General features: G+C 30.1%; 1 protein-coding gene across 1 annotated transcript; it reads right to left on the bottom strand.

Annotated features, from left to right (window-relative positions):
- Window positions 1-210: 210 nt before the first annotated feature.
- Window positions 211-21,482, bottom strand: LOC121117475 (uncharacterized). The gene is made up of 2 exons (XM_040711922.2): window positions 20,997-21,482; window positions 211-1,319 (listed from the first exon to the last, which is right to left on the bottom strand). Exons 1-2 carry the CDS (start codon window positions 21,042-21,044, stop codon window positions 762-764), a joined length of 606 nt encoding a protein of 201 aa, XP_040567856.1. The 5' UTR covers window positions 21,045-21,482; the 3' UTR covers window positions 211-761.
- Between the last annotated feature and the right edge of the window lie 736 nt (window positions 21,483-22,218).

Below are 22,218 nucleotides of genomic sequence, written 5' to 3'. Positions count from 1 at the left end.
AGTCAAAGAATGTGATCTTGTGTTTTTGCCTTTTCCATCAAGTATTGTACATTTCTTCTTAGAATATTAAGCTAAAAGGTCGTAAAGTATTTGATAAACCTTAATTCAGGAATTACAGATATAAGCATCTTGATTTTAGACTCAACTATGAGTAGGAATTTTGGGAATTAAATGCACTTATTATTACATTTTAATAGAATCAAGTAGAGAAACTTTCTTTTTTCTTTTATTTTTGTAATTTTTCAATCAATAACCCAGTATAAAATTGTGAGACAATTGTTAATCTTTTACATTTTCAATATCGGTCTTAGATATTCTCTTAATTAAAAAAACAACGAGTATGTGTTCTTAGTATGCATGTATGAGTGTTCGTTAATATGATTTATGAAAGGTAGACAATAACAATATATGACATCAACATATAAGTACTTCAAAAATTCTACATAGATATCCTTGGCATGATGAAAAATTAAATTATAAAAGTATGTACTGAAATAACAATAAATAGTTGAAAATTGGCCATATTTCATATAGGGCTTTTGTATCTATTTTAATAATAGTATATGTATAAGGGAAATACTTATAAAAGGGGCACAGATATTCATTGATATTATAATGATCATAATTTGAATTTAAAAAAAAAGAAGCTAAATTAAGAATATATTTAAAAAAAAAGGAAAATACAATTCCGTTTATACTTTTTAAATAGTTGCATTTACAAAGGAAAAAAACTTTGTTATGCACAAGAGAGATGGGACACATTATTTCTCTTCTTTCTCATATCCATTCAAAGCATTAACTTTTTTATTGGAATCCTCATGAAGCTCCCGTGGTTTAGTAAGCACCCTGGTATGCTCGACTGGAGAGACTTCAACCTCTTCTTTATAAGGAACATAGTTCTTCTTCCAAGAGTCTCCAGCCTTCTCTGCAGTGTCCTTTTTTTCTTCACCAGAGTCATTATGAAGTTTAGCATCCAATTTGTGTTCTCCATCAGTTTCTTCTTTCTTCTTTGTTTCACCTTCGGTGGCTTCCGAGTAAGGAACGTAGTTAGAGTTCCATTTAACATTGTCTAATTTTGATGGATCATTTTTGGGGGCTCCATCTTCGGAGTTTTCAAAGCCCTTGTTCTGTTTTCCCTTTTCAGCCTTACTGAAATCATATTTCCGGGATGAAGGCTCCACAAAGAAGCAGATAAAAATGAGTGCAAGGAAGGCGATGATAGTGAGAACAAGTATGGCAATGAAAAGGTCCCGTGAGTATTCTAACTGAGCATAACTGATTCCTGCGGCGGATAGGCCAATGGTGCTGACAGCTAGAGTCTGAAAGAAAGAAGGAAGAACAATCAATATAATGTAAAATAACTATCTAATGTATTTATTTACTACATTAACTCAATTTACAAAAATGAGAGCTTGATATAAGAAAGCACACATATAGTTTATAAAACGGTGCTTATTCCTCCATAAAATTATTCATAGAGTAACGTATTGTAGGGAAAATGAATGATCAAAAAGGTTATTAGCTACTCGTGTCATATGAAAAACATATTATATTTAAGGTATTATTAATTTTTTTTTTTCAACATTCTTTATTTGGTTTATATATTATATAGAACATACATATATATAAATAAACGAGAACAATTGCGTAAAAAATTACATAAATAAACATTATAGCTTATAGCTTATTATGTGGTAGAATCTCAGCTAATATTCTAAATGTCAATCTTTAAAAAAACAACAGTAAACGTGCAAATTAAAAATTCTGATAAATATTTGTTAAAATTTTTAAAACGTATGGAGAAGATTATCTAGACTCAAGAGGTCAATGCTACAATGATCAAGATTGAAACGAAAGCCGTTCTATCTTATTTCAATCATTTATTTTAATGGCTATGACCTACTATTACAAATGCTATACGATATATAACCTGGTCAGGAATTTTCCTTTTCAAATAATTAATTAACTTTGGATCAGATGATGTTCATTATAGTCTCATCTCTACCTATCATCAACATAACAATATCAAAATCAATACGAATACTATTTATTGTGATTATCATGTCAAGAAGAAATGCAATGAGTCTTCTTGTGTCCATGAAACCTTAAACTTTATGTTTACAGTTTGAGACATGAGCCTTAATGTAATAACAAATTCTATAATATATTTTTGCTTTTTTCCCTTTTTCCTTTTCTCTCTCTTTGTTTCTATCTCTTTTCTTCTTCTCTGTCTTTGTTTCTATCTCTTCTAGCTGGGGCATACACTTTATTGACTTTTATTATGAGATCAATTCAAAAATGAGTATTCTCCTTGAAATATTGTCTTAAATTGACAACGATATAGAGCGTTTTTGGGAAGGCTCGTTTTAAAAAAAATTAAAGTTAATACTTTCAGCTATCAAATAAAATGTTTTTAAGCTTTTTGAATCTATTTGTCTTGAAGCTATAAACGTCTGAACCAAAAACACCTATTTTCAACTTTAAACAAAGATAACTTGAGTTAAAAGTACGATGCAGACATTTTGAAAATGGTTTTAGAATTTTTTAACATACAGATTTAAAATATATTAACATAACTTATCCCTATCTTCAACACTGAGGGCTTAAAACAGCTTTGAACCTTAAACATAACAAAAAATCTATGGCCTTTTTCTGAAGGCCACGAGGTTATGAGAGAAAAAATAAGACCATATTTTGAATCAAGGGGTCAAACTGTACTAAGTGGAATATATGCTATTCTTGTGCATAAAAAAATTGTGATTTTGTTGGAGTGTTATCGTCATTACACATTCATTGTTCATAAACCACAATTTTGTTCGGATTAATTGAATATTAATTCTATTGTCGTAAAATTCTTAGTTAGAATTTTAAAATATACTGATACTATTTGCTTAGAATCAAGCAAACAATATCTATTAATATTATAATTATGTTTACAAACTTTCTGAGGATGATTTTTATGGATAAGTTTTAGTGAACAAATAATGATTAATAAATAGAAAAAGCATCTTTGGAGACATTGTCGACTTTGGTGCCCAAGTACAATTTAAAATAACGATCGTATTTTCCAGGATTTTAAAAGGACCCAAGAAGGTTGGAGAAAGAGATTCTCTGATTGGCTTATTTTTAACAAAAACGTAGTTAGCCATGCTCAGACGATTATCAAACGTTTCTCTCTGGGTTACTCGTGGGGAAACGTGAGCCACCTTCTCAATCGTCTCGAAGAAGCGCCCCACATCGGCATCTGCCTTAGGAATAGGAAACGAATCGAAAAAGCCTTCAGCCAAAGATCCGGAGCGATCAGTATGTAACCGGATGGCGAATATTTGGACCCTTGATCCATTGGTACTGAGTTCCTCATTCCCACAAACCAACAGACAGTACATTCATCCAATTTTCTTTCTCTTCTAGTATCCATACAACTAGCCCAGTTTTTAGGGATCTTTGAACCGTTCAATAAGCCCTTTTGATTCAGGATGATAAGATGTGTTCGTGCTATTTGTGATTCCAGAGCCCTGCAAACACACGTCCAAATAGCACTAGTGAATTGCGTCCCCCTGTCTGACCCAATGATGTCATGTACTCCAAATCTTGACATCCAACCGCCCAAGAAAGCTCTAGCCACTGTACAAGAGGTGATATTTGGAATTAAGATCACTTCCGGCCACCTCGCATACCAATCCATTATAGTTAGGGCATAGCGCTGTCCTTGGACGAGTGTGAACGGGCCAAATATATCAATGTGGATGAAGGCAAGTCTCGCTGATGGTGGATTGAAAGAGGAAGTGGGCTTGGATGTTCTAAAAGGCTTCGTTTGTTGACATACGTTGTTTTCTTCAGTAATTTTTTTAATATCAGAACGTAATTTAGGCCAAGCGTAGAAAAGTGATACCCTTCTTGAAGTCTCTTTGAATCTCAGTCTTTGTGGCTTGAATGAATAATTCGTCGGCGAAGTTCCAGAGAGGACACTACGACACAAAAGAAGTCTTCGTTTCCGAAGCCTTTAGCCGAAGGTTTAGCTTTAAAATTTAACAATTTAGGGTCATGGAGTCTTTGAATATCAATTACATCTTGAAAGAAAATTGGGGCATAATTTGATGTTGTTGACATTTATCGAAAGAATATCCGCTGTGTGGTTTGATTTTCCTGAAACATGCTCAATCCTGCAATTAAACTCTGCTAAGTATGCAAATGTACGGAATTGTCTTGGAGTCCAGGAGGGATTGCGGATGTCTATCACTGACACTACAGATTTATGATCTGTGAACACTCTAAAATTTTGTCCATCTAATACCCACAGAAAATATTAAATGCTTTCCTTAATAGCAAGTAATTCCCTATCAAACGTTGATTATTTCTCTTGCGTTTCAGATAAGGCTTTAGACCAAAAAACTAGTGGCTGTCAGTGCCTATTCACTTTCTGTTCCAGAACGGCCCCCATTCCAGTATCAGATGCATGTGTAGTAAGGACTAATGTTAACGAGTTGTCACGTAATGAAAGTTGAGTACTTGAGGATAAACTGTGTTTTATAGCTTGAAAAGGTCATTTACATTCATCATTCCATATTAATTTAATTTTTTTCTTTAAAACTGGATATAACATCACTGTCTATTTTGACAAATTTTTGATGAATTGTGAATAGAATTGAGGCATGCCTAAAAGTCTCTGTAAATCATCTTTCGATTTCGGAGATAAAATTCTTGCAATAGCTTAAACTTTCGATTTAAGAGGTTTAAAACCCTCCGGTAAAATAGAATGTCCAAGGAACTCAACAGAATCCCTGAAAAACTTGCATTTTTCAAGAGAAAGTACCAAGCCAGAATTTTTTTTCTGCAACAAAACTGCATTCATTGACTGCCAATGTTCATCCCTTGTCCGAGAAGCAATCAATATATCATCAATATACACGAAGACATTTTTAATTCCCCTCAAAATAGAATCGATGAGTTGTTGGAATATCTGGGCAGAGTTTTTAAGCCCAAACGGCATTAAGTACTCATACAACCCAAATGGCGTAATAATAACTGTTTTACTGATGGAGTTTTCACTCATGGGTATTTGATTGTAAGCTCTATGCAAGTCTATTTTACTACAAAAATGTATCCCTCTTAGGTTGGTCACGAAATCCCTTAAATTTGGATGAGAATATCGATCTAGATCCGTCATATTATTTAATTGACGATAATCACCACATATTTGCCAGCCCCCTTTGACTATAGGTACTACATGAATAGCTGATTAAAAATTTGAAGAAGGTGGATGAATTATTCCCTTCTCTAAAAGTCCATCAATTTCGTTTTTAACAAAAATTAAAAAAAAATTGGGTTTAACACCATCCAGCTTGCAGGATTTTGTAAAGCAGGGATGCCCCTTAGTTTCGATGTGATGTTGAACTCCATGAGCTGGGAAAGATTCAGCAAATTTTTTATCATCAAAAAGTTCAGGGCATTGAGATTGAACCAATTGGCTTCTGATAATTCTGAAATGACACATGGATCATTAAAAAATATTTTCTTGTTGAATAGGTCAATTTAATTTTGTAGAAATGAAGAAAATCAGCCCCTAAAATAGGGTAGCCTCTAGATACAACAATAAATTTTCATTGGAAAGTTCCTAGATTTTCTATATGTACCCTTAGAGGCTTTAGTACCGAGAACTTCTATTAGATTCCATTCATAACCAAAAATAGGTGGTAGTTTAACACAAATGAAATCTTTACTACATATTCCCTTTGCTTCTCCCAGTTCAGATGAACTCAAATCTTCCACAGATATTTGCAAGGAAACTTGCGAAAGGAAGGAGCTTGTGAAACAACTATTGGAAGTAAGTAAGGTCCAGGAAACCAGTATGGTCTCAGAAACAGAGACTGATAATGAAGGGCTCGTGGAAATTTGTAGCGGTGTCACTGAGTCCTAACGAGAGCCTTTGACCAAGACGCAAAGCACTCAGATTCACGTTTACAAATTCGAAAAAGGAGTCCAGTGTGAGGAAGCATCATTGTTTGGGGAGGGTAAATGCAAAAAAATAGCAAAAATACTTTCTTTGAAGAAAAGGGAATTCTGTCAGTAGAAAACCAAGTGCAAGTTACTAAAATCAAATAAGTTTAAACAAAATTTAATAAGGACCCCCTAGAAAGGAGCCACTCCAAAATCCAACTAAGAAGAATTCTAGATCCCTTAAAGAATTTCAATCGAGGATACTCAAAAGAGGATGAAAAACATTTCAATGTTTTTCATTGTTATCAAGAAGACGCAATTGACAAAACCCCAAAGGCTGCATAATCATCTAATTGAATTATATCCTAACTGGCCTGAAGAAGTCATCATATCCTTTGTGAAAACAAGAACAAGAATTAGAGTAAATAACCTTAATAAAAAGCTCAGACTGAAGAATACAAGTACTAATCTGAGTAAACTTAGACCGATTGGTCAATTTACAAATTAATATTTATTATTCATGTATGTATGTAAAAAAATATGTATGCTATAATTTTTACTTATTGATATTCTTTTATTCACCACCCATATATTATGTAATAAAATGGCAAATCAGATAATATACATAAAGCATATTAATATAAGCTTACATACGGATAGTTTATTATTATTAATATGCAAATTAATATCAGTCTTTTTGAACAGTTAGTTCTGAAATTGATTTTATTATTCTATAAACCATCAAGCAAGGATATCGTAAAGTTTTATAACAATCAAAATGGAAAATTGGAAATGATTTACTTTTATATAAGTTAAATACTGTTGCTTTTTATACTTTTTGGCATGGTCCTAAGTGTACCATTTTGTACTATAAAATAATTATTATTATATTTATCTACTTAATTTGTGTTGCTTTACAATGAATTCAGTCAGAATTTAAAAATAATTACTTTTCAATTATATAGGACAGAGTGGTATGTGCCTCAATAGTGACGTCATTAAATTTTCCTTCTTCTCTTGATAATGGAAAAAACACAGGCGTAGAATTTCCTTGCTGCCTCACCTTTATCTATAGTCACCTTATTTCGTTTGCTCAGTATGGGATGGAACTATATAAAGAGATTTTCACACAACATGCTTGTAGGCATGGAAAAAAGAACAAGTATCAAAAAATGAATAGTTAAGTTTGTTACTATTGCGTCTAAGTTATTTATGGGTATTGTTCAATATATTTTCTTTATATAGGGGATATACATCATAGTCTTAATATTAGGAATACATTTCTAATAAAAATAAATCATCAGTTAGCGGATAAATCAATAAGTGGATATTATGTATTAATATTAAATTATACTATAAAAAACATGAACTAACAATAAGAATGTCTCTTATAAGTTGTCACTTATCTGGAATATATTACCTGATACATATTTATAGAGTTCAATAAAACTATTTTTCTAACGGAACCGAATATGATGCCTTGAATAATCTGTGATGTATATTTTAGTAAATATTTAAATGATATCTGAGAAATTAAATTTTCTAAAGCATACTTACTTTCATATTGCTTGAAAAGTTTGTAATAAAGACCAATCATAGATTTACAACTGATAATAGGAAGGATTTTGAAACCTCTACTAGCATCAAAATAATCACAATAATGAAATAACATTTGCATGTCTAAAATAAAGCCAAAAAGATCAATAAGATAAGAAATAAAAGAAAGTTTTTTATGTAATTCGAATCTCAGGGATTGGTTTTTTCTTAGCCAGCAGGTCCTGCATCATTTTATCAAATTTGACTACTATAGAACGTAACGGTTGAGAGTTATATCATTGACTACTATAGAAAATTTGACAAAAACACATAATACCTTCTATCTTTAACAACTTGTTCCAGAAATAGCAGAAACCCCGGCACTCTCAACCGTTATGTTCAATATTTTTTTCCAAAAAAAAAAAAAAAGGTCCTCGCATGAAGTTCAAAGTTGTCATTTCTACGTTTGAAAAAATGTGCGGTATAGAAGCTACAAAAAGAATGACTTTGCTTGAGTTTCTAGCATCTTGTGATACTTTGAACTTGTTTTGTAAGAAATTCGACATTTTAAGTGTTAAAAAAACTGAACTATTACGTAATGACTAGTCTGAATTTCGGGTTGAAAATACACAACCCGATCTAACCCACGTGCTAAAAATCAACTTTTGCATAACTAATATACATATATTAATCTTTACACAAGACATCTGGTTGCCTTGACAACATAATATTTATTTTTATCACATTTATGTATGTATTATAGATGTTTTTGTTATGTCATTAAGAAAGTATTTTTATCTGATTTTAATTAAATGAAATAGGAAACTGTCAAACAAAAAAAAAGGTAGATATATGTATGTTTTATAAAAAAAATGTATTAATAATATAGTTAGGTGATAATCAAAATGTGAAAAGAGACGGAAAAAACTTGTTTATATTATATTTCAAATACAATATAAGGAATATATGTATGTATAATATAAATAACCACAAAGAATGTCATAGGTATATATCCACTACCGCATTAGAATAAGTGCATTTCATGTATGAAGTCATGTTATGACATTTTATTTGATATTCTACTTTCAAATAACATAAAAATGCATACTCTAACATTTTGATTGAGTAAGCTACTATGATTTTTCCTTTTAAGTTTGATCGTAATTATCAGACAGCAAAAATGATATGCTTGAAAAATACTTAAGAATGAGGCAATAGTTACCGTTAATCCAAAAACAAACAGATTTCTTCTTATAACTAAGTTTGCATCGTTTATTTCTTCATAATAAACACTTCGCTGAATTATCTTAACATATGGAATATATTAATTCAACTTTTTTTAGTACCTAAATTACCAAGAATTTATTTACGTATATGATGTGTATGCAGCACTGGGATTAAACTTAACTTTAAAAGTATTGTGATGTACATATCTTACCTCATATATCACACGTAAGACTTAAGTTTCAGGGACGACAAAATATCCTTTAATTCTAATCAGAGAGGAAAAAGGAGCAATAAGAAAGAGGAAGGAATGGAATAGAAGGAACTTAATATAAATATTAATTTGGTAACAGGTAAAGGAAAATCATTCTTAATTATAAGGTAAAGTATGCATGATGATAATTAGACTATTATTCATAAAACAGTTTTTTTTTTTTAAATCTCATCTTCATGGTAATAATATAATAGATCTATAAATGTTCTTGGTATACAGAATGAGGAAATGTAACCACAGTATCTTTTCATTTTTGCAACCATCTAGTAATAAACTGAAGAAAAGTGTGGGAATTAGTTTTCATAGTAGATTTGAGACCGATTTTATATTTATTGGGTTTTACGGATTCTTTCTTGAATAATTTCGAAATAAATATTTCGGAGAGACAAAGGATAAAAAATTCATCGTTTTTAAATTGTGGGCCAATTTTTTCTACCTCACTGACAATTTGAAGAATGTTTGGGAGGAGAGCAGTATAGCTAGCATAACGTTTTGTTAGATCAGGTACAATCAGCCGTGAACAAAAGGAAATAAACATAAACCTCACTCCGTATATAGGAAAGCCATATAGGCAGTAATTACTCCGATGTCGATTCTCAATTCTACTCCGAGTCCTACTAGGATTTACACTTATAACTCCCGAGAAAACCCTCATTGTCTTTCTTAACCAAACACAATAGTTTTTACTTTATACTAAGATTTTAACTTCTCAAGAATGAAATAATAATGATAACAAGTTTAGAAAATAAAAAAGCTTGTTCATATTGCAAACAAGAAAAACACCTCTTCTGTTTTCTAGGAGATATTTTATATTCCTCTAAACATAGATTACAGAAGAGGGTATTAGTTAGCGTAATCCATGGTGTGTGTTTCTAGGATTCTTACCTCTTGTCCTTTTACTAATTAGGACTTCACTACCCGAGTCATATATCTGCTGAAGGTAAAGCTAACATATTTTCTCTTATATATATATATATATATATGAGTGGTAAAGAATAAGTGAAGGGTTAGGGGGCTTGGGGTTATATATGGCTTGGGCACTGAAATGTTAAGGATTAAAAAGACCCCCCCTTGCCGTGCTTTTTCGGGTGTAAAAGTACAGGAGTAGTCATCCAGGAGGTAGGTGTCCTGTTCTCATGGTGTGTAAGTATAGTTAAAGGAAATAATGAGGCCAGAAAGAATATTGATTCTTATCTAATTAATCTCTACTACACTGACTAATTCTAAAATTTTATCTCCAATCAGTCATACGATCAAGTTGTACACAATATCAAACATTTTAAACTACATATAACATCATTGTACCAATATTTACAATTTGGAAATACACTGAACGTCATGAAAAATTAATATTTACGTATAAAATTGGTTTAGCCAGAAGTTTAAATGAGCCTGATCTAAACCTAATTTTTCTTTGGGACCAATCGAGACAAATTAGTCAAGTCCATCAAAAATTATAATAACTTTAAACCGATCTAGGATTTATATACCGAAACCAAACAAAGGTAAAAATATATGAAGATATAGATCTATTTTTTCAAAATTCTTGGATCAATGATGACTGTCATTCAAAAAAAAAAAAAGTGAATATGCATTAAATAAATAACTCAACCTAGCAATTTCAATTAAACAAATAATTACATAATTATAACTTATATATAAAAATGAGTAAAAATTTAGTATGATTAACTATACAAAGATGACATGTTCCAATTATATGCATAATTATATATTTTTTAAATAAATATATAATTATTATCATTTCAATTATATATAATTAGGAAGTTACTTGTTAATTATATAAAAGTTGGTGTTTGAGGAAGAGAACCGATATGTTGTAAATTATTCATCAAAATGGAATTAGAATATAACTTAAAAAAGAAGAGGCAGCAATGATAATAATTGTGCAAATAATTATAATACTTATTACTTTTTGCAAAGTAGTACTAAATGATTACTGCATAATTATATATTCCTATTCATATAATAAAAATATTTGTATATATGTAAATGCCTATACCCAGCGGTTGTAATGCTTAAACACTGTTCAAGAATGATTTTTTTTCTCGGTTTTTTGTTCTTTAAAATTTTTTTATAGATCGATATGGGAAATATTTTGGTCAAGACCGCAATATTAGACTGTTGCTTGAAGTTTCAAGTATTTTCAGGTCGTTAATTAACTTTTTTGGTCTCCCTTCATTTTTCAATCTCAATCTATGGACCAGTTTCAACCTTACCCAATTATACGTGTTATACAAATATGATATACTTTAAACTTTATACCATGTCTTTGGATCAAAGTTCAAAATTCGGAAACACGCATGACGTCATTGTGATCAAAAATCGGTCGAGAAGGAACTTCTTTAATGAAGCGAATTAGTTCGATCCTACAAAAGTTGTAACGGTCTAGGATTTTCAGATCAAATTCCAACACTACTAGTTATCTATTCATATACGAATTGATTAGTTAAGAAATGCATCAAAGAACTAAATAGAAAGTGATCCACATTAGTTATGTGCATACATATGTTTTAAATATACATGTTTATGTACTGTTAAACCCATTACGCTATAAATGTAAATTTAAAACTGATTTATGCCTAATGAGCATGATTTTGTGAGTAATATGAACTATTTCATCACATAAGTTTTTATTTCTTCATTAGTCAATCAATTTCCAAAATCAAAAAAGATACATTTATTAATTTCCACACCATACCCTCCCCTAATTATCTGTCATACAGACTATATTTATAGCCATTTTTTTAAAAATAATTAAACTTTACCTATTTTTTAAAAATAATTAAACTTTACCTATTTTTTTAAAATAAATTCGTTTATTGTAAAGCGGAAATACCACATTTACATTATGTATGCGAGGAATTTCGAGACGTATAGAAGGTGAAATGAAATATGATCCAAATAAAATAACACATCCAGAGAAATTTGATGAGCAAACTTAATTTAATTTTTCCAAAATGAAATCAAACATATATGATTGTACATATATTTTGTAAGTTACCAACTAATATGATTTTTGAGACATTTACACAGGGATACTCGCAATTTTTACTTATTTACAAACATGTAAATCTTTATTTTACTTAAAACAAATTGACTTTATAAACGATATCTCACTTTGCTATTTAAAGCATAAAATTTGATATTCTGTTCAATTGTATAAGCTAAATTATAGTTTAAATGTATTGACTCTACATCAAAGTTCCAACTTTTATACATAAAAGAAACTTTAATTTTTTTTAATGAGATCATACTTTAGAGTAAAATTTTAACACCCTATATCTTTTTTTAGGAATATTTTATGGAATGAATTTGCATTTCAAGCAAACATAAGCAACCTACACTACATATCAACTTACATCATTAATATAATATTATAATAAACATATTTACATAATTAGTGAGGCATTATAGTAATAAAAAAGTTAGAGAGATTTGAATTACATAAATACATATGATTGCAATTGTTGCATTAAATAGTATTATGTGGACCTCATAACTCCATGCCATGGTCATCACATTTAAATAGTTTTTAAAATCATGCGTAATACTTCTTATATTAAAAACAAATATAATGATTAAATGGGTGGATGTATTTAATATCCATAATTGTTTCAATCAAATGGTATGGATAATAAACTAACTTCAGCAGATATTTTGAATTAAAGGTCAGGGGCTACATATTGATGGATCTGCTACGTTTAAATTCACATAAATCATTATGTTTAAAAACAAATTTCTAATGAGTGGTGGTGTAGAATATTTAGTTTGACTTCATTGCAATTTGAGAGTCAAAACAAGATCTACCTTATTATTAAAGAAGGGATATGTTAAAAGAAAAAAATAAGTATATCGATTATAAAAAGAAAAACGGTTTATGCGCTCATTCTTTTCTTTTCTTCTTTATTTAATAAGTCGTGGGGGGTATTAACATCTCCCTCTAAAATAATTCTCGCCTATCTTAGATTTAAATTGACTTAAAAATTCATGATGAAGTAATTATATATGAATTAAGTATAATTACAATATTTTCCCTCTACTAATGTTATTTTAAATGGAAAAGGCTCTTGTTTAAAAATCAGTATCAGGGGTCGGGGAGTTTTCCCCCTTCATCTTTAACCTTACAAGAACTCTTACGCTAACTACTCTCTTTTTTCTTTCTTTTTTTCTGAGGAACTTCCTTTTTATTATTGTCTCTCTGCGCAAGTGTGTGAAGAGATAATTAATTCATTAGAGATACTCCCTCAATTAATTCGATCTCCTTTTAGAGAAAATCTTTTGAAAACATTATGGGAGACAAACCAACTGATCGTCCTCCTGAGGATGCTTTCAAAAATCTAAGCAAAGAAAAAATGTCTTATGCCAAAGGTCTATCCAAAAGGGGAAAAAACATTAAAGAAACTGTCCAAAGGATAGACTTGAACACAACGTTCAAATGGTAAAAGTGTGTTGTTACATTAACAAAATCACATATAAATCTTATATGCAATAATAATGTTTATATGAAACAAGTCATGGTTTATAATGCTGCTCTGTTTTTTGGTTTCACAGAAAATGAAATTGCTGGGGCTCAAGCTCGATATGGCTTTGGTTATGCGTCTTTCTATACACATGAATCTACAGATGTGCGCTCTCGGCTACATATTGAATAAATTATACACTGTTAACATAGCCATTGGTAAAATGAAATATGTTTCTATGCAAATAAGGGGTATTGAGTACGTTGAGATGGAAAAATAAAATAAAAATTACCATTACCAGAGTCAACACCTTCAAAAGAGTCGATAAAAGTAAATTGGGAGAATGGATTTCAATGTTTTGTAAGGTCGTAGATTCTTATCTTGAGCCTAACCCTGAAGCTCCTGATTCTGAAAGGAAATTTAAAAACTACAAATCGGTTAGGAGAACATCAAATTTCAAATATGAAGTGACAGGAGACCCTTCAAACATCCCTCAAATAATACACGTTGACGAAGGTCTAGTTAACTTAAGGTTTATCGGTGTTCGCCAACAATGGCAAAAATGTTTCCAGTTTGGGCACTCTCACATGCATTGTAGTGGAAAACGTCGACAAATTTTGGAATACAGATCTATGCTTTTGCATTAAGTCAATTTTTTTGCAAAGGACGTGATTAAAGTTAAGGAATGTTCCAATAATCCCGTTGCCCTACAGTTGTTTCAACGAATGATGGGCCACCAAGTGAAGCAATTTCTTGAATAGGTCCTTCTTCAATTATCGATACAATAAGTGTATTTTTAATTGTTTTAGGAAAATGTAATGGCTCAAGGATTTTTTTCCAAATTCGCTTCCGAAAGCAAAATTGTTTTGAATTCCCAAAAAGGGGAAAGATCCAAGTTATCTTAAGAATTTACGTCCTCTTATGATGCAAAATTCCATTAATAACATTTATTCATATATCCTTGCAAATCGCATTAAAACAGTGTAAAATACAATCATACATTCTTCACAATATGGTTTTTTAGAGAAAAACATTTATTCATTACGTTCCTTTTACACTGCAGACTCTCTTAGAATCGGACGTCAATACCTCAGTTATGACCATCGATTTAACTAAGGCTTTTGATATTGTATTGCATCAACATACATATAATACGCAACCTCTACAGAAAAGGATTTGGTGATTATATTATTCGCATGGTTGGTGTTATCTTATCATAATCACGATCATTAATTCAGTACAAAAATAGCCTCAAACATTTTGAAACTAAGAGGGGAGTTCGTCAAGGTGATCCTGTGTCATCATTGCTTTTTATTATATGTATTAATGAGCTACTGTATAATTTGCATAATGAGTTTCTAATCAAAGGTGCCAACTTGAATCAGGTCCAACTGAAGAGCTTGTGCTACACCAACGATTTAACAATGGTCTATTCCGGAACAGCATTTTCAAACTCTGAAATCGATTAAGAAGACCTTGGATGTGTTAAGTTTATTTTGCACAAAAACAGGACTAGCAATAAATTCAAAAAAAAAATACCAGAGTTAATAAGTCCCTATTACAGTTTAATTGAAAAGCAGTGGTCAGACTTCGAAATTGTTTGAAAGTCAGAATTTTGGGCTCTTAGATTGGAGCCAGCAGCGTGGAAATGAATCTACAGGATATTTATATAAGAATGAAGAAAAAAAATAAGCTTTTTTTCTTCTCTAAGATTGAACATGTGGGATAAAATCAGGGCCTAGAATATATATAATACCAAGTGCATTGCATCTACTTCGTATCCTTTTGAAATGTTAACATTCTTGAAAATATCAAATATGGAACGCACATTTTTCGAATTCCACAAGAAAAAAAAATCTCCAAAAATAGTATCTATAATCATTTAGATTATGGAGGCTTAGGCATTCTCAATTTGTTCGATTTTTGGAAGTGTCTCAATAGTATCTGGATTCGTAAACTATGGTAAAAGGAACATTTCTGGGGAAAATATCTCAATCATATTTTGATACGGGAAAGTAGGGATTTTGTAGATAACCCACAGTATATATAATAATATTATCAACATTGTCAAGATTTTCAGCTCAAATAAAAAGTTTTTGTGATGGATCTAGAAGCATTCTGGAGAAATTATGAGATGCCGATGAGGGAAAGTTTACATAAAATGAACATAACAGCCGTATGCTCCAATATCCCAGGGGATGTAATATCGTCTAAGTCCATGATCAATAAAATTGTCTCTAAACACTTATCTTCGATCTTTGGCTCTTAAGTGAATTTCCCAAGACCAATTGTGCCTTTTAGGTAGAGAATTTCATCAATTTCAAAGGTCTTCCTAAGGAACTGTTCCAAAACTCCTTCTCTTCTGCCCTTCCAAAATTATTTAAAAAGACGGAACATATCCCAACGAAGCCCAGCAGATTGTATAAATGCTATAAGATTTTAATTCCTAGCTTCCCTGAAAAATGGTTTAAATATAGTTTACTAACAGTCACACTTGAAGTAGCTGACAAGTTTTTCTAAGATGAAAGAAATTGATGCTTTTTCTACGAAGAAATGCCTGAAACGATAGATCACATCATTCAACTACATTTGACCTACATGGGTATTATACAACTCATTGAAGAGCCACATGGTAAGAAAGTTGGAAAGATTGACTTTCTGAAAACCAGTAAAAATGCTAAAATTGACACAATGATGACCAAGGCACAGTATATTTTATATAAGCTAAAATAAAACAATGATTTATATGGAATAATTCCTATTTTAACTTTGTAGTCGAATACTTTAAATTGCATTTAATTTGAAATTTTAATTTTATATCCTTTTTAACTTTCTACCTGATATGTTTTATTATGATGAATTTGATGTGATTTCCTTGTTTTTGTTTTAAATACTTTTGAATAATTTTTAATTACATAAAGAATGTATCTTAATAAAGGCCGAGAAAAAAAAAGTCTTAATTCAGGCACAACATATGTCTCACTCCCGCCTTCTCCTTGTGCTCTTACACAAATCCCATTTCTACTTATCATAACTATATCAATCTATCTAATAATAGGATTTTTTCGATTAATATAATGTAATCTGGTATAGTGTAATGAATATGCTGAATAGTTAAAAGTCAACAACAAAACAGAGCTTTATCCATGGTTCTCTTATAAAAGGGTAGATTTTAAGTCATAAGAAATATTAGTAACGTTCTCATATTTGCACAATTTTCTCTTATATTAATGAGACTATTTTTGGGGGATATTTTTTATCCACTGAATTATTCTTTCAATGCCCGTACATTGTACATATGGAAGAATGTCTTATTTTAATTGTATACACTCGAAGTTTCATTATCTAAGAGAACTATTTGGATTACAATCAACACAAATCTCAAATATGCTTTTAATCTTTAAATATAAGATATTTCATCACCCAGGATAAATATGACCTCTAAAAAAATATAATACTTATATAATAATAAGCTTGCAAATAAAGCAAGTACCAAAACAATTGATTAAGTTTCACAACTACTTCAACATCTGTACAGTTACTATTTTTGCATTACTTGAGTAACAAATATGAAATAAAAGTGATAATAGAAGGGACTCACATAAAAAAAATCTCCAAGAGTATTCTTTGCGGATTAATAGTTGTTTTAGTAGAAGAAGAAGAAAAAAAAAGAAAGTTGGATATTTGTGGTTATAAACGTGAAATACCTTAACGTTATCTAATATAATGTAGAATACATTGATGAAATTCAATTAGGGTAAACATTGATCAGCCATCTTTTATTTTAAAATGTAATTTAAAACACATAGAATCGAATTATTCTTATCGGCATTTTTTTGAATATATATATTTATATTATGTAAGTGTATCGGATAATCAATGGTAGGAAAACAAAACAGCTACTTTCGTCGTGAACAAATTACTAATAAGGCAGTTTACATCCAATATATTACTTTCTAATGTAATATTATACTTTATCCCTGTGGTTTGAATCTGGACATGTATAATTATTATGCAAACATAAAGAAAAAGATGAACCACAACAAGAGCATGAAGAAAATAAATCTATTACGGAATTCCTTATTCAAGAGTATATTAAGAAATACTCGTAGAATATAATCCATAATTTGCAAAATGACACAAATGGATCAATGGATATCATCATAATGACGGGTGACTTTGAAAAAGGAAGTTCAAATCCCAAGGCATTCATAATTAAATCTAACGGCAATTCTGCCAAATATTCCAATCACTTTTAATAACAATTATTAAATTGATATAATTCACATTACCATATACACAAATCAGATAATATTAAGTGCTAATGGGTAGTGCTTCCCAAACAAACAATGAGCGTGCTCCTTGCTCTAGAGAATAATAATGAATTAAAGAAGATAGAGATAATTTTAAAAATTTAAAAATGATTTCAACTATTATGATTGAAGCATTAGTGAACAGCGCTCAATTGAGCGCCGCTCAAAATTATGGAGCAAGAGAGGGATCACGATCATTGTTTGTTGGGAAACACTACCCATTAGCACTTAATATTATTTGATTTGTGTATGTGATAATGTGAATTATATCAATTTAATAATTGCTATTTAAAGTAATTTGAATATTTGGCAGAATTGCCGTTAGATTTAATCAAGCATAAATTTAATCTTTTGATTTTAAACTGCTGTCTTCAGCAAACGTTGAGAGATTATTTTCTAAAGGTTTAATTATTTAAGGATATATGTCAGTTTAAAAGATGAAACTTTGATAAAAAATCCCTTTTGTCAATTAATCAAATATTTAATAATTAAAACATTGGAATTAATCATTTTATGGAATTTTCTATGTTAATTATAATTTTAGATCTATAAGTTATATTTATTCTTGTAACTTATTTCTTTTCATTTTTTTAATATATAATATATATAAATTTCAGGAATTTAATTGCAATCATAAAGAGTAGTCAAATTTAAATACTCATAAACGAACAAAAGAATAAGCGCCGTTCATTTTTAATTGAGGGGGAGCGAGAGCACGATGGCAAAATTATTAACTGAGCAGGGGCGAGCTCAGGATTTCTTGAGTGGACTAATGCTCTGAATATATGTAATTGTATAGTATGTGCCTATGAATCCTTGTAAAAACAGGTAAAAAGGACAATTTTCAAAGTCTATCCGGGTTAATCATGCTCCTATATGAAAGAATCGAGTTTTTAAGACAATTAAAACTACAATAAGGATAATATTGGATGGTTGAAAAGACATCGAGTATTTCTAACTTAGAGAAATTTTATTAGGTATATATTTTGTTTGCTAATGTTATACCATGATTTCTCTAATTATCTTCAAATACATTTCTATAGCGAATTTCTCTTTTTTTTTCTTCGTATTTGGAGATAAATGCATATTATCTTGATAGATGTCGCTCCTTTCAATCTCCAAAAGCACAAATAAATACAGAAGTCACATTAAGGAATTACGCATAAATATTTTCATAAACATCTATTCGAGTTTTCTTATTTGAATTAGTAATTGTAGCAAAAAATAAAGGTATATTCATTATACAACATATATTCATATACGTTGTATACAAGTTTTGATCACTGAGTTTAGAAGTTATAACTTGTATAACCAAATTGTACAACTTCTGACTAAAAAATGAGATGAATAATTTTAAACAAAGTATTTACTATATTTGTTATGAAGATGATGTAATTGATGAATATTCGATCGAATATCGAATGATCAATATATATACAGCGTAATTTTTGACTATTTTAATAGAAATTACTAAAATATATGTATTCTGTGGCACATTATAAAGTTCATAAACTATATCCCTCTTAAATATATAATAACCATAAAATTTAAGAGATCAAAATGAAATGATAGTAACAATTAAAAGTTGGTAATTAGAATGACTAATATTTTAATTAAATAGTGGATCTTTAGACGAAGAAATTGAAATTTGGTCAATTTTCTGATACAAATTGCAACTTGTACAGAGAATCGCATCGTATACATTTTCAGATCTAAGAAAAAACCAGAAGATTAATCCTAAAGAAAAAAAATCGGTCCTTCAATTTTAAATATTGTTTCCAATGACATGGGTGGATTTTGACTTAATGAAATGATATTTAACAATTTAGTTAGATGTTCTAATATGCATAATTCAATCAACGAAGTAATAAAGAGACTATGATGGATTCCAAATTGAAGCATTGCGAGCTCTTATTATTAGAATGTAGTACATAGAAATACATCTTTATTCATATTGTAAAATACCGTAACACAAATTAGCGTATCGATACATCATTAGTTTATTCTAACAGTAATATTTTATCATTTCAAAACTTATGCAAGTTACATTTATCGTGTAAAAGGGCTAAAAAAATGACGTATTCAAGGCAATATATACTTAGAAATGATAAATTCAAAAGTTGTATGTGTAAAGATAAATAACTTTACACAAATAAGTCGGGCTTTTTTTAATGCATTTCATCCATCATAACTGAAGTAGAGTATGAATGCGAACATAATCAAAAAAAAAAAAAAAAAAAAAAAAAAGGGGGCCTAAGAGTTAAAAAAAAGTGTATCCTAGTGAGATAAAGAAATGAAAAAGATGTGATTTGGTTATATAACGGAATTATAAATTTTATTGTACACCAGGACGATTGTCCGGAAACAATTTATAAATGCTATTTTATAAAATCGGTGACACATTTTAGTATTATCTTAATCAAGCAACTTTTAATTGTGACATAAAAAATGTGTCGTGGGGACCATTGACCTATATAATAACTGGATGTACAACCTATTGAATAAAAATGAGGTTAGAGCGACTCGTTTTTCAGCTGTTAACTACTATATAAATACTACTACTATGGTCTATATGCCATATATATTCTTTTAAAAAAAGTTTCTATATGTATAGGTACATCAAAGGTACGGCAACAACAGTTGACTTGAACTCATGCGGTATCAGCCCCTGAAGCAATCCATACTTATCTATTTTGGAGATACACTATTGCGCACAGTTTGAGAAGCACTGTTCTAAAGGAACACACAAGCAATATGAAATTACAGTACACTTCTGAATTAATATATGGATATATAGTTAGGCCAAAGGTTTATAAAGATTTAATACGATTTTGGGATCCATGGATCGTGAATGCGTAAATACCAATAAAGTTAATTATTAATTCTATTTATCGTAAACATTCGCTCTATGAAGCTCTATATTTGAATACAACATATTATTCTATAGAGACTCTATTATTATTTTAATCTGAGTTATATTACGACCAAATAATGCACGTAACCTTATGATAAGCATCTACCTACACTCCAGAGAGGAAGAAAGTACAACATACATATTGATACAATACATCGTTTTACGTACAATTCCTATAAAGCAAAATGTAAGCAAAAATGGTTATCAACATGTTATGTAATAGCAATTGGCCCCACCATAGGTAGATACACATATATAGCTTTGAATCAATAATTCCTGCTCAATAAATGCAGCAAATGAAAGACATGATTACTTACCACCAAAAAAATTTTGAAAAGAAGGTCGAATAATGAAACTTTAGGCATTTTTAACTCGTTGATGTTGTGATTAATCAATTGAATCTTTTTAAGAACACAGCTTTTGAGGAAGGGGTGACGCAATTTTATCTAATCAAATCACACTATCATAGGTACATATAATGAGCACAATGAGTCCAGACTTAATAGCAAGAGGCTTAATTCTCGTGTAAATGTTTAGTTGATTGAGTGAAGATTTTTTTTTTCACCTTACTTGTGTGCAGGTCCTGCATACTGTATCCAGCATACCTAGAACGGCTCGCACGCCTTAGAACAGTGGGAGTAAGTACTAATAAGATATTTTATATACATATATATGCGTATGTATATGCTGGTACACACTGCTACTCCAGCAGTGTCAGGTCGTCTTCTCCTATACAATGAATCGCTCATTTAACAGAGTTTACTTTCCTTTTTATAAACTTCCAATCACAATGGCCCATAATTAATGAATAAGTTAAGGAAGGAGCAGTCATAGCAATTGAGGGTGCTTCATAAATAGTTTATTTTCTTCTTTGAAGTAACGTGCCATAGAATATGCATAAATAGTTTTTAGTTTTGAGGAGTGCTTCTGAAATAGTAATCCTGTATACTTTATTTGTCATTCTTTGCCATGATTTTACTTAAGTTTTTGGGGATTTCAAAAACTAATAATAAAAATTGTTTTGAAAATTGTACAAGAGTCAAAAAAGTAAATTATTTTCATTATTGATGAGGATAAGTTATATAATCGTTCTATATTTATATATATGAAAGAGTTACATTTTGGTACTTGAGCCCAAGTAAGTAAGGGTGTATTAGTTGCATAAAAACATAATACTTGAGTTTAGCCTTATATAAACATTGGATGAATGATACTTCTTTCACTCTACTCGAAATTCGTTTGAGTTCTAATCTCTCTCCAGAATAGGAATATGACTTTTACATTAATTTGAGTTAATACTTATGTAATAATGTATGTTATGAGATAATTTCCGATCTAGTAAATGTCGAACATCATAAAAATAATTAAAATAAATTAAGCTCAATCACAATTCAGATTCACTTAGGATAGAGGAACTATAAGTAATGTTAATCATGTACCTGTATTTAATTCGAGCATTATTATATAAGTAATATTATGAATTTAAAAAAAGTTGTGTTATAAACTTCAAATAATATTCCAACATATATGCATAAAAAA

The sequence above is a fragment of the Lepeophtheirus salmonis genome, chromosome 5 (genome assembly GCF_016086655.4).
Source record: "Lepeophtheirus salmonis chromosome 5, UVic_Lsal_1.4, whole genome shotgun sequence".
In the NCBI taxonomy this organism is placed as follows: domain Eukaryota; kingdom Metazoa; phylum Arthropoda; class Copepoda; order Siphonostomatoida; family Caligidae; genus Lepeophtheirus; species Lepeophtheirus salmonis.
This window is presented reverse-complemented; position numbering and strand designations above follow the sequence as displayed.